This window comes from Triticum aestivum, chromosome 4B, assembly GCF_018294505.1.
Source record: "Triticum aestivum cultivar Chinese Spring chromosome 4B, IWGSC CS RefSeq v2.1, whole genome shotgun sequence".
In the NCBI taxonomy this organism is placed as follows: Eukaryota; Viridiplantae; Streptophyta; class Magnoliopsida; order Poales; family Poaceae; genus Triticum; species Triticum aestivum.
In genome coordinates, this window is record NC_057804.1 from 517,772,070 (window position 1) to 517,785,624 (window position 13,555).

A 13,555-nucleotide genomic window follows, 5' to 3' on the forward strand; every position below is an offset into this window, starting at 1 on the left:
AAACTCCATGAGTCTTGAGGATTTTCGGAATGTTGGAATCAGTGGTGTTTTGTTTTTGATGATATTATCCGATGGAGGTGACAGGGAGAGAAGATGCTAGCTCAATGGTGCTGGCCGTGAAGGATTTTGGCGCATCCAAGGTCAGACTAATCTAATTACACCCCCACCCCCCGCTCGTACTATCTATTGATTGTTGTGAGCATATGCCCAAGCTGGAATCAACTTCTTTATGCCTTGATTTTATTTGCCGGTGGATCAACTCAATTTGACACCATCTGTTTCATGTCAAATGCAGGATATAACCAACATAAACACAATGCTTACAAGGAGATATCGACTCATTTGATTGCTATATTGGCTTTGGTCACCCTTGTGGGGCTCCTTATCTTTGAAGCAAGGTTCGGATGCTCTTTGGACGCAGGAAGACGAACATGATAGAAAAAGAAAGGGATCAACCTTGCCATGACCCCATATTTCTGTAGGCTAATATCCCTTATTTGCACTATCCTACACCGAATACTTATAGGTACGGAGATTGGCTTGCGCATCTATTTACAATTTAGGCTGGTGTGGTGGCCAAGGTCAATAAGACATTGCGTGGCACCACGTCAATTGCCTCTGTTTTGATGGTGTTAGTTTGTGTTTAGTTTCAGTTGCAAAATTCATTCAATTGTTCAAGCATTGGAAAGTCAAGTTGATATGAACTGATCAACCGGAATACATAAAGCAGTATATTTGTGCTACACTACTATTGCAGTTCAGAATCATTTTTTTTAGTTTATAACAACAGTTCCCTTCAAATTATAGACTATCCATCCCCTGTTGTTCGCCGAGGCTATCTTAGATGCTGCCTCTTACCTAATTTTAAGGGAACTGTTGTTTTGTTATTATGCTACGCGTGTGCATGAGCTTTCCTGAATTAGTTATTAAATTAAATATATTTCTGTCAAAGACAATGAGATTTTTTCTACTGATGGGAGATGATGTAGTTCTTTTTGTAATATGATCAGTTCTTATTGTGATTACAGAGAAAAGAAATTTGTAGCCATATTTTGTGTTGCACCTTTCCTGACTATTCAGAATACCGTTGTTGTTGATGACAGGGTTATGTGCCTTTGCCATGCAGCACATGTCAATGGCAGTTCAGGAAGAGATGACATCACAAGTGAGCTCAATTGATAAGCCCACTAGCAGAAAAATGTGGTTTGAGGTGATTTTCTTGTTTTATCTAAATAGTGAATATTCTTATTATGTTCTGGCTCTAGAAAGAACTAAGCATAACATACTGAATCTGGAGCTTTATTTCAACTACATTTATATCATTGAAAATCTTGAATATACTTTTGCTTTGATGGCCTGTCACTAATCAGGACATAGGTTACTCCCTCCTTCCCGTGCATTGGCCATCTGTGTGTGCCTAGGTCGCGATGCAGCTCCTTAGTTGCCTAATGCACCGACAGAGGGAGTACAAACCTTCAAATAGACTGATTTAGTTTGGCTGATTGTTTATTCTTATTCATTGTGGAATAGGATAGCCATATGTATTTATTTTGCCCTCCATCTTTTTAATTCTACATAAAAGTACATCATTTTGTTATTTATTTACTAATAATACAATCTCCATTACTTATCTTCTTTTAATATGAAATAAATCATCAACATCATACCTTTATTAATTTTCCATATTGTTCAGTCATCTATTTGGAGTAATTTTATAATCAAAGCATTGGACTATTGAGCAAATTGTAATGTCATTTTAATCTTATTATTTTTTCTCAAATGCTTTTATTAAATTTTATGCATAGCCGTTGGTTATAGTGTATAGTACAACCACCTTTAGGATTATTGGTGTTGGAGTAGTGACTATATTGCTTCACGGTTTCATTCCCTTTTCTCTTTTGAACTTGTACCTATGCCACAGCCTGCTCCAACCCCTCCTCTGATGTGGTGTGGTGGGAGGAGGAAGAAGAGCATGCATGCTCTCTGTCTACATCCAGCATCCACACGGCTAGATCGACGGGTCTAAACTATGGGTGAGCTCCTCCACTACCTGATAAATTCCTTTTCTGCTCTATCTTTTTTCCTTCCAATTCATGTAAATTGAAACTTTGAAATCAACCAGTATCTAATGCCTATAATCCATGGAAATAAGTGGTCTTCAAATGTGAAACTCAAGCCGGCAATTGGATACCAATTTGCCTACTTATTTATACCTTCAAATATTGGTCAAAGACTAATTAAGTCACTGTTTCTTAATTTCTCTATTCCTTATTTATACCTCCAAACAGTACAGAATGTGAGGAGTTGACCTATAAATGTTTGCTTATGATTAATGGATCACCAAAAATATGGAGGATTTATTCATTTGCATTTTCATGTTTCTCCAACTGTATGTACCATTGCGGAGAAGAGGCAAAGTAATAGACATTTTAATTTTGATTTATATAGATAATTGGTTAATTTGTGGGTACCATTCTATCTCAGATGTAGTACATTGTGTGTATGAATCATGGTGAATGTCAAGCCTACTTAGGTCATACCCAAGTAAGGTCAGTATAGATGTATAGTGCTTATAAAATGTGGTGCTCTAATATAACTTTGTTCCTCAGTTAGGAATTATGTTTTTCTATAGTTAAAATGCATGTGTGTTGCTGTGATGTATATAAGTGACAGGGAACAAAAAAGAATGGAAGAAGGCCCTTTTGTTTCTGTTTGATAATTACTCATCCATCCTGATGCTTGAGCATTTTCTATCCTCCCCTGTTTTATTCTTTTGGTGCTACTTGGATGTTTCTAAGGTCTGTTTTTTGTTTTATTTCAGAATACAGAAAGAATAAGTTACTAGCATTGTGCAAGTAAACCTACTGCGATTGTGACTGCAAAAAAAAATCATCACATGCTGTGAGCTTAAATAAAAGGAGCTAAACTGTTGTGTCATGTTCAGAATTGATACTAGAAAAAATAATCTAAACTGCACATTCTGAAACTATCTAGACTCCTGCCTTTGGGGAATTAGGTTGCTAAGCATTACTTTGTAAATAAATGACATGCTAACTTGTTGGTTCAGTTTAGAGCTATAGGCAGGGGCTTGCTGTAGGGGGGATATCATTGTGGCAGTTGAAAACCAAAGCCTTTATTCATGAGTGTATGATCTGGACTTCACTTTTCTGAAAGTATGTTACGATCCTGCTCTTGGAATAAATGGCATGCTAAAACGTTGGTTGTTGTGGTGCATTGCAAGGTCCAATCTTAGTTTTAAACAATTCGCATACTAACAGATATGTATTGGAATTTTAATTTGCATCTCTGCAGCGACTTGACAATTCTTCGTCTTTTATGACAGGGATCCGCGGCACAGTAGGAGAGGTGACGCCGGCCGGCAGCGCCTCACCGCCAGCTATTGTTTGGCGTCGGCAAGGAGAAGGGCGCTTAGGATCTGCTTCGCTGTGCATGGCTGTTGAAGTTCAGCATCGCCATGATGTGTATGTTTTCTCTATTTTCCTCATATTGCCCTATTCCCAATTTTACAAACTGCTATCTGACGCACAATGGCCACGCCACGCACTGGTGAGATTCAAGGTGCAGTCGAGCAAGAGTCAGTTCGAGGTGAGGTGTCTCACGTCTATCTCCTGCTGCTCACCAGCAAGGCTCGCTGACGAGCGGCCAGATCCACACGAGGTGGATGTCACACACACGGCCCTCTCCCCTCCATCCTTTCTCTTTCCTACAACTATTATGTCTTTGTACCTTGTTATATTGCTCTTTCATCCATGGTGATAAAGATGTTAACTCAGTTTGATAATGGAGTCACAGATTTGTATATGATAATTCTTGGAATTCAAATTGTAACATCCATACTAATTTGTTGCTTTGTCTCAACCAATAATTCAATGTAAACCTATTAACATGAATTTTATGGGTATAGATTGTCTCCTCCTATGCCAATTGATTTTCTCCAGATTAGTTGCACCATAATTTCAAGAAGGTTACAAACCTAGCAATGAATGAGACTATCATTATGATTGAAGATAGCTGACTGTGACAATTGTTTCTTTTGAAGTTTCACTGTTTATGGAGGTGACAATGCTAGATATATACATCTGTATCATGGCACTTCTCCAGCAAACAAAAGCTTGGTAGCCATCTACTTTCAGAGAGTTTGAAAACGTACTATCACGCTAACTCACTTATCCAGATTAATGGTAAGTGTGTGTTTTCTTGTATACCAATCTACAGAACTACAATTGAGATCTCTACCTCCTATATTTCCCTTTTGTCATTTTTTCTGGCTTTTATGCTACTACTCAAAATGTTTGACTATTCAATTATAAACGTCATGCATCAGTGCTTACTTTCTTACTCCCTTTAGACATGATTTCCCTGTCCAAACATTCAGCTGAACCGACACTAGCAATATTGATCAGCTGAACTTGCAGAAGGGGAGAGGTACTAAAGGAACATCTTACGTATTTTTGGTCTCATATTCTTTGAGTACATAACTATCCATTTATTAAAAACTATATTTGATGGACAAATTGAACGGCACAATTTAAGGATGATAAAAATAATAATTTTAACAAGTGGAAGTAATGTATGGTACCGTGTAAAAATGAAAGGTATAGTTTTCCCACTCCTCCAAGATGAGTTCAGTGCCTGTGTTTAAACCATGGATGTAGAGATGGTCAGGTCAAATGAAATGTATGAATACTACTACAATTGTTGAACATTTGATGAAATCAGAAGTTAAGTAGGTTACATATATGTAAGTTAGTCTTGTGGCTGATGCTTTCACCATGATAAATACAACCCCGAACGCATATGCCAACCAATGTTTAAGCGACTCAAAGACTATAACTAATGCTAAATACCGATGCCTGCTACTTAGGGGCACTATCTAGCATGGTTCAAAAGAGAGGTAATTGTACCTGAAGCAGTGGACACAACCATTCCTTGCATTTGTAAGAGTTGTGCAGTAGTATAATAACCGTCTTTCTTTGAGGAGCAGTGTCGTTAAGTTTCAGTAGAAGTACAGGTACACGTTCCTGTTCAGCTGACTAATGGAAAAAAAGTGATAACAGATTCTGTTATTCAGGGAGCAAGAGCCAAAATTTCTTCAACTAGCTTCTCCTAAGTTGCCCACCTCTTTCCTCGGGCATGACTCAATGGCTTGGAAAGAGCAGCAGAATCAACACAATCACCTTGATCTGGAAGGTGGAATTTGTTTGCTCAGATCGAAGGAGGATCCTGGCCTCTCCGAGCCCCGGAGGCCCGTTGCCTTGGTAAAATAGCTCCTTTACCAGACTCCCTTGCTCCATGGCCAGAGGCACCGGGACTGCGTGACGACGAGCAGATTCGAAGCAAGCCATTATTCAACTCGGGATGCAAACTCGCGGCGCGAGGGAGAGAAAGTGAGGGGTATGTGGTTGGCTGACCTCGGTGTTTCCGGCGGACCTACTGGTACTTCGACCAGATGTATCCAGCGGCAGCAGTTGGGGCTCCGGTGGAGTCGGGGCGGCGGCAGGTGACTGGACCGCGCGTGGTGGAGAACTGGAGGAGAGGGAACCGAGCCCCACACTCACGAGCCGTTTCTTGGAGCGACTGCTCACATGCGGCACGCGGCCGGCAGCCGGCAGCGGAGGTACACGCGTGGCTGAAGCGCTATGGGGGCCACAAGGCAGGCGGTTCCTTTTTTATTGATTTGTCATGCGTGCATGCCTTCCTGATTGCTTGTTGTTGCCGACACATTAAGTGATCACATGTCTGTAATCCATTGTCGTTCTTTCTGAGAGACAGTGGGAATACAAATACTGAGATTTGCTTCCCATTTTCCTTTAATCGTGGCCGTGAAAATGCAGAGTAGTCCAAGGAGGCGTCAACCGCGTGGGCTCCCCCCTACATGCCCCCCTGACCCGGCCGTCGTGTGTCCTCCTTCATTACACCCGATTTGTTGAATGCTTGATGCGATGGAGGTTGCGGCACGGCGGCCGACGGGAGCATGCAAGTGGGTGATGGTCGTAGCACGGCGATGTCGCACGGTCGCTCGGTGTGCAGTAGGGCCCGGTGGTGCCGGACTGCCGGTGCGGCACACATCTGTAGCGGAGCGTGGAAGTTTGGTTGGTGTGCGCAGCAAGCATGACACTGGCACAACTGCGGCACACCGCTTGACCTTTTGTCGCCGTGTGTATCTTTTTGTGTGCGTATTCGACGTACATTTTTTGGCAGATTATACGATCTTGCTCACCTACAAAATTACCTAGCTTGCTTATACGTGAGTTCAGTAATGACCAGAGAATCGATCAAGCCTCCTCTATCTATTAAAATATCTCTCTATATATATTGAACACATAGAGTTGGTGGTTAGCGCCCTATCCAGCTTGGGTCGATGTTCGAGAATCAGAATCAACTCTAAGATGAGCTCCTCGAATAGTCTCTCTCTCTGGGCAATGATGATGCCGAGGCCAGTGTGACTATTTTCCAGCAGAGCAGTCTTCAACATTTGCGGCAACCATTTTTTATAGTAGCTTGTGTGATTTCTCTACTGTTTAGACACAAATTTGCTCTGTGTAATGCACCCAGGGTTGTGGATAAGGATTTTCTGATTTTCTGGGTGTTTCTCATTTGAACATGAATTCAAAATGTTCCATTTTGCATCCAAGTAAAACTATTGGTTCACATCGATTCTATCTATCATTTACCAAACCGCTCATTGTTCTTAATGCTGATGGGGAGGCACACATGGAGGAAGGTCAAGCATATGGTTTCACCTTTAAATGCACTTCCAAGGGACTGCGCCTAATCGTATACTCAATATAATCAAGTTGCAAGAGCTCCTTATTATATAACTTAGCATTAGTATACATGCCTACCAAGACTTCTATGTTTATCATGTTTTTGAATCTTATGTAATCACCTAAGACCATCCTGTGCGTTTAATTGTCCGTCATTTGCTGCTTAGACTGTTGTGTGGTGCGCTTCTGAACCAATATATGCTTTTGCCTTCAAGTGCACGTCCAAGGGCCTCTGCATAATTGTTTATCAGTATCACTTGCTTGCTGCATGCAGTATCATGAGCTGTGCTTTGGCAGCAGCGATACTTATTAAAAATCCTCCTTTGTCTACTGCATGTTCTCTGCTCATTGCAACTATGCAAGCTCTACTTTTTAAAATTCTTAGTATAAAGATGCTTATCAAGAATATTTGCTTAAATAAGTTCAGATGTATGCCAACTGAAAAAAGGCTCTTATATATGTTTCAATTTGTATCTACATATTTTAATGCACATTCTTAAAATACATGGCTTGCGTTTGGCCTGGCCATGGGCGCAACGGGTCATCTAGTGTAAAAAAGACCAACTAGTAAAACTCCTTCAGTGCAGTGACTGAGAGACACAATGTTCCTTTTCATAAATATATGAAAAGACTGGGAGGCACAATGTTTTGATTGTGTACTGCATATTCAGCAATTAGATAGATGTCTTCATATGCATTACATTACCCGACTGGACTAAAATCACTGATCAGAGTTCACAGAGGTTTTGAAACAGAAGGGCCCGACTCTCGAGTCTCAGAATTCGACCAGTGGGTTACTTGAGTTCATAGATGCTTGAGATTTCGATGGTCAGTCAGATATGAATCATTATCCCTTGCTTAGAGATAGAAAAGGTACTAAAGACAGAGCATACTAAAAGTGAGACACAATGCTATGATTGCTCAAACCATAATCATCATTAATCAAATGTGTCACTACTGGCACAGAAAATTCAAATATAAGCATGATCAGGGTTCAGAACATACTACTGCCATTAGAAGGAAGGGTGGATTGCACATAATTTGGGCCTTGTTCCACACCTTCAGTCTGAGATTATGCTAGAGAATTACAAAATATGCATCGATCTGAAAGGCTTGGTGACAGATATTCCGGTGAAATCTTGATCATTGCCACGACAAGGTGAAGATAATTCTTGTTCACAGATACAAACGGGAGTAATTAACGAACACACTAAAAAAAAGGGTAACCAGCAGCTACTGAAAGAACAATAACAGCACAGGCACGCCAACAACCTACAGGCAACTCATCCCAAGCAGAGGCCAACGCCGCACACGAACTCTAGATGTAAACGAATTTTATCTCGAAGCATAAACGAAACGAATGTCCTCGTCCGGGGCTCAGGCCTCGGAGGTCTCCTCCTTGACGGCGGGCGCCTCCTCCGAGGGAGGCTCGGCCTTGGCGGCGGCGGAGCGGGACTTGACGAAGTCGAGGAGGCGGCGGCTGACCTCCTTGGAGTAGAGCTGCAGCGCCTCGATGCCCTCCTCGACGGAGGCGGCGGCCCCGCCGGTGACGGCGGCGGCGTCGAAGGCCTCGGCCTCGATGGCGCGCGCGGCGGGCTCGGCGTCGGCGGCCGGCACGGCGCCGTAGCGCTTGCAGAGGAGGGTGTCGCCGGCCAGGGTGTCCACCAGGCGCCGCACCACGGCGTCCCGCGTCCGCTGCGTCGGCGGCCAGATGCTGAAGGAGAACGGGGCGGCCTCCTCGGCGGCGGCGGCCTTGGGGAGCTCGTCGGGGCCCATGGTGCGCGGCGGAGGGGGGCGGACTCAAAACCCTAGGCTGGCTGGCAGGTAGAGGGTGGGTAGGCCGGCCGTTCGATCCGTTCGCGGCGGTGGGGATTTAAAAGCGGTGGCGATGGAGATGGGGTGCGGTGCGGTGGTGCGTCGTTGTAATTGGGGGTTTGTTCGGGGGGTTGCCGTGGCTTCAAGAAAGGGGAGAGGCCTCTCGCGGCCGCGTGCCACGGAAAGGGAGCGAGGAGATTGTTCTCTTCTGCTTCTGGCGTCGGTTGGTGGCCTTTTTAATGGTGGGTTTGTTGTTGGCCCGTGTGCTGCTTCCTCTCTGTTTTCGTTGGAGGTTTGAATTTCGCAACGTTCGAATCGGGCCGGGAATGGTAGGAAATCTGGGTGGATCGGGATAAGATCGTGGGATGATGAGATATGATCGGGGAGCATTTATAGCCTTGAAGATACGGTATTTTTGAATCGGTTCAATTCCTTCCAATGATAGTATCAGTGTGATCCTCAATAAAAAAAAACACTGATAGTAGCAGTGCCACCCTCGGACGCGGACTTATGGCTCTCGGGTACCCGCGCACCCTATATGCGGAAAAAAATTTAGTAATTCAAAAAAAGTTTAAAAAATTCCAAATCTCTTTTGGAATCAAACATGATCAGGTATTCTATTCGTCTGAAAAGGTGGGACAAGAAAATGATTCATATTGACTTCACGGCAAAAAAGACAAGTTTATGACGACAATATAGCATGTATAGTACCTGTATATAGCGTTTTTCGCCGAATCTTCGATCCAGGATGCAACGGAAGTCATTCTGTGATGCATCTTTTTGTACGACTACAATACTTGATCATGTTTATTACCAAAAAAGATTTGGAATTTTTTGGACTTTTTTTGAATTACTAATTTTTTTTTCGCATATAGGGTGCGCTGGTAGCCAGGTTCTCCTTCATATTTTCCTGCCACTCTCGGCCTCTTGCCAATTGCCACACACCTTGTCTCAGTAGCTGGGCCTGGCCGTAACTGGTTGGGCTACTCGTAGTGTCACACATTTTCGACGTGCGCGCGGCCCAGTTGCCTCTGTGCCGGTGTGCCCCTGTCGTCTGCCTATGGACGAAATCAATTCACGGAATGAACTGACCGTGAAACTATTTCACAGCTCTAACCTTTTTGTGTAGCGCCCGCCACGACGGCGCCACACCCTACGGTGCAGCGCCTAGCCCGGGGGCGTTGCACTCTAGTCCACCGTGGCAGCCCCTAGGCCCGCACCCAGCAGTGCAACGCCTCCGAGCTAGGCGCCACACATGTAATGTGCAGCGCCCGGCTCGTGGGCGTTGCACATTGACTTAGATGCAGGCGCCGTGCGCTAGGCCTCCCCCACCACCCCATTCTTCAGCAGTTACAGAAACAGAGTTGCGGCGGCTGGCTCCTCTCCCCCTCTCAATCCCCTCTTCAAAAATCTTCAGATCTGGCGATTTGGCCCATGGATTCTTTCACCAATCCATCCTAGAAGGTACTTTTCTCCGATCCCCTTCTTTCTATCCATAGAATGTATGCTATTTTGGAGATTTGAGGAACCCTTGTTTGAATATTGCATGTATTAGATTTGGGGAACTTTTGTTTGAATCTTGCATGTATTAGATTTGGGGAACCCTTGTTAGATTAGAATGTGGTTTGGATACATAGGTTGACATGTTATTTATATAGTTTGGATACATAGGTTGACATTTTATTTATATGGAAAAGATATTTGTATTGAATCTTGCACGAAGTAGGCTTAGTTTAGTTTATTGAAATCACATTTGTATTGGCAAGAATGGTTTGGATACATATGCTTTGAAATTTGCATGTAGTGGCCGTACTTTAGTTTTTTTATTCAAAAGATAATCGTGTTGAGAAGAAAACTTTTTTGCAAATTGCTAGGATGGTTTGGCTTCTCAATGATCATTGGGATCTACAACACCGGTCGTACGCTATGTCGGTGAAGCAGCAGGTAATAATGAAAGTTGCCGGTGTTATGAATTTCATGATTTTTTTTCAAACACATACCCCCCATATGTAATGATTTGTTTGTTTGCTTGTAGGAGCTTGCACCTCTGAAGCTTCCGGCTCACGGGGTCAACCTTGGGTGGATGCGCTATGATGAGCGGTACACGCGGTATGTTAGGGAGACAGGACTTCTCCCTTTTATTCAGTTGGTCAGCAGGTCGACGCCACCCAACAATGCTCCAGCACTCACCGCGCTTATTGATCATTGGAGGCCGGAGACACACACTTTCCATCTTCGGACCGGGGAGATGACCTTGACGCTCCAGGATATAGCTATGATCACCGGTCTTCCTATCGATGGGAAACCTCTATGTATGAGCACCGATTCTGATGGGTGGCGCGAGCAAATGTTTGCCCTTATCGGTATGGTTCCTCCGGAGCCACGGGAACCAGAAGTAGAAGGCAAGAAGAAGGAAAGAGTCGCAGCCGGTGCTACTTTCATGTGGATTGTATCGAACTTCAGTAATTGTCCTGAGGATGCTAATGAGGACACGGTGAAGACATATGCTCGTGTCTACATGTGGTACGTGATATCCAGGAGTATGTTTGCTGATGGCACAGGCAAGAATGCTCCATGGATGTGGCTCAAGGCGTTGACCGTCTTCGATAGCAAATGGAGTTGGGGTTCGGCGACACTGGCTTACTTGTATAGACAGGTATGAAGTTGTTTCTGTTTCAATTCATTGGTACATTATGAATGCGATCTTGCTTTTAATTCAACCATGTTCTCTTTTATGTGCAGTTGGACGAAGCCTGTTGTAGGCTATCTGGAGGTATTGGTGGTTGTTTGCTCACACTTTCCATATGGAGCTGGGAGCGTTTGCCGGTTGGACGACCGAAGACCGTGAAGTTCGAGGATTGGGACGAGAAAGACGACCCACTACGACGCCCGACTTGGGCTTACAAGTGGGATGTGTTAAATGAGATGACGGATGATCCCTCGGTCATGTACAAGCTGTACAGGAGCGAGATGGACGCGATCACGCCTGAGCAGGTGAATTGACATTGCATAAGTTATTATCATGCTTCCATCGTAAGTCGATATCAATTTTTCATTCTATCCAATTTTGTAGGTTGTATGGGAACCTTATGGAACAGGAGAGAGTTTTGGGAACCCTATAGAGTTCACACTGAATCCGATGTGCACTAGTGATAGGGATCTCTGGCATATGCGGTGTCCACTCATATGCAACTGGGCGGTTGAGCTTCACATGCCACATCGGGTGTACCGTCAGTTTGGTTTGCTCATGCCACACCCGCCGGAGTTTGTGGACACGGATATAGTGCTACACGCGTAAGATATAATCAACCTTGAGCAATTAGCAGCTTCTCGGCGGTTTTGATGATGCTAATATTATGTTTCTAACTTGCAGGTTGGATAGGAAAAAGCAGCGGAAGATCAAGGATTGGGCCAAGCATCACAACAAGTATGTCATACAGTGGGAGCTTGCTTTGGAGCAAGCTAGGGCTGGAAAACGAGCCAAGCTTCGTGAGCACTGCCCGATTGCGTTCAACAACTATCTCACATGGTTTCTAGGCGTCACTCATGTGGAGGTATGCAAGCCGGCGTATGATGATAAGATTTTGGAAGAACCCACCGTCTTTGATGAGGTAGCCCAGCACCAGTACAACGCATTAGTCAGGAAAGGCAACTCCGTGATCCCTGCGGGGCCAATGATGAACTTTGTGGTATGTGCCCTTTTTGCTTTTCAATTCGCAATATTCACATCTTCACTTGCCTAACACGTTAATACCTTTTCTGTTCATAGCGTGCCCAGATCAAGAAAGCAGCTGATGAGACCGACACTATTCTGGAAACAACCCCGGCTGGCAAAAGCGATGGGGAAGGTGCACTTCGAGCATTCATTAAGGTTCACATCTCCTTCAAACTAGCACTTAACATGTGTTGCTACATTCGATGTCTCATTCACTTGTTCATGTTGCAGCGCCAGGGCCAAAAGTTAAGGCGGCTGTCAAACCTTTTCGGTTGTCGTGACCCCGAGTATGTATCACCAGAACATTCTAGGTCGGCGACACCATCAGATCCAACTTCTAGCCATGATAATCCTTTGGACGATGAGGATGTGGGTGTGGTCACCCAAGATGTGGGTGTGCTCACCCAAGAGGTATGGCCTGAGGTTATATATCCAATTGTTGATGCATTTGCTAACTATATTCTCACAAACGGTCTTTCCATATCTTTTGTGGATGCATAGGTCTCTGATGATATGACCTTGGGGACCTACAAGGTTCGGTCTGCATATGAGTTAAAGCCTAGGAAGGGAATCAACAAATACACACCTGAGGACTTCACCCAAAGAGGCAAAAAGACGGTCGGCACCTCGCGGATGGCTGCTTTGGACGACTATTTGGATGACGATGTGGATGACGATGTGGATGACGTGGAGGAACCGGAGCCAGAGCCAGAGCGGGTTCGTCTTCCTAGGAAAGTGAAGAAGATACCCTCCAAGAGAGGGGGAGGAGCCAGCAAGCGCGGAAGGAAGTAGTCGTCATTCTCTTCTAGTAATGGTAGTAATGGTAGCTATGTTGGTGGTAATGTCGAACTTGTCGTGATGGTCATTCTATGTGTTCAACTCTATGTTGGTGGTAATGTCGAACTTGTTGTGATGGTCACTCTATGTGTTGAACTCTATGTTGGTGGTAATGTTTAACTTAAATCTCTTAGTAATGCTTATTCTGTGATGCAACTATCTGTGATGCAAAACTGGAGCAACAAGGAGCAACAGAATGAAGGCCTCTAGTTTTGGCCAAAAAATTCGCTAAGTTTTTGTGCAGTGCCTAGCCTTGAGGCGTCACACTACACAGTGCAACGCCTAGCACTGAGGCGCTGCACTGTGGAGTGTGACGCCTCCAGGCTAGACGCTGCACAGGTCTGTAGCATGACAGACATTCTGTTGCTCTCTGGATAGCTACAGACCTGTGCAGCGCCTA

The 13,555-nt window shown here is 44.3% G+C and overlaps 3 protein-coding genes and 1 long non-coding RNA gene across 23 annotated transcripts in view; 2 read left to right on the forward strand and 2 right to left on the reverse strand.

Moving 5' to 3' along the window:
* The window catches only part of LOC123093024 (protein transport protein SEC31), a 9,573-nt gene extending 4,241 nt beyond the window's left edge, over positions 1 to 5,332 (reverse strand). For 2 of the 3 annotated variants that reach the window (XM_044514902.1, XM_044514901.1), the window contains exons 1-2: positions 4,926 to 5,079; positions 4,601 to 4,653 (exon numbers count right to left, since the gene is read on the reverse strand). The gene's annotated coding sequence lies outside the window, so the exon portion shown is untranslated. Of the gene's footprint in view, positions 1 to 4,600; positions 4,654 to 4,925; positions 5,080 to 5,140 lie in introns of those variants that run through there. The other variant, XM_044514903.1, reaches the window with a different exon arrangement.
* On the forward strand, positions 1 to 5,835 carry LOC123093026 (uncharacterized). Of its 18 annotated transcripts, XR_006444996.1 has the most exons (8): positions 1 to 140; positions 296 to 526; positions 1,104 to 1,210; positions 1,922 to 2,033; positions 3,344 to 3,678; positions 4,061 to 4,202; positions 4,370 to 4,446; positions 5,093 to 5,835. It is a non-coding gene; the product is annotated as an uncharacterized lncRNA (long non-coding RNA). The 18 variants fall into 18 exon arrangements; XR_006444991.1 differs by having other exon boundaries at positions 3,344 to 4,202; positions 5,079 to 5,835; XR_006444990.1 differs by having other exon boundaries at positions 3,344 to 4,202.
* A 2,079-nt stretch (positions 5,836 to 7,914) lies between these two features.
* On the reverse strand, positions 7,915 to 8,825 carry LOC123093028 (MFP1 attachment factor 1). Its single transcript, XM_044514904.1, has one exon. The coding sequence runs from the start codon at positions 8,562 to 8,564 to the stop codon at positions 8,166 to 8,168; it is 399 nt and encodes a 132-aa protein (XP_044370839.1). The 5' UTR covers positions 8,565 to 8,825; the 3' UTR covers positions 7,915 to 8,165.
* Positions 8,826 to 11,350: 2,525 nt separating this feature from the next.
* On the forward strand, positions 11,351 to 11,901 carry LOC123090184 (protein MAIN-LIKE 1-like). The gene is made up of 2 exons (XM_044511597.1): positions 11,351 to 11,597; positions 11,677 to 11,901. Exons 1-2 carry the CDS (start codon positions 11,529 to 11,531, stop codon positions 11,899 to 11,901), a joined length of 294 nt encoding a protein of 97 aa, XP_044367532.1. The 5' UTR covers positions 11,351 to 11,528.
* Positions 11,902 to 13,555: the final 1,654 nt, after the last annotated feature.

Bases quoted from the DNA above. Each gene is read 5' to 3' on its own strand.
- LOC123093028 (XM_044514904.1), bottom strand. From the start codon at position 8,564: ATGGGCCCCGACGAGCTCCCCAAGGCCGCCGCCGCCGAGGAGGCCGCC.
- LOC123090184 (XM_044511597.1), top strand. From the start codon at position 11,529: ATGACGGATGATCCCTCGGTCATGTACAAGCTGTACAGGAGCGAGATG. The intron at 11,598-11,676 runs GTGAATTGACAT...CCAATTTTGTAG, and splicing joins ACGCGATCACGCCTGAGCAG to GTTGTATGGGAACCTTATGG.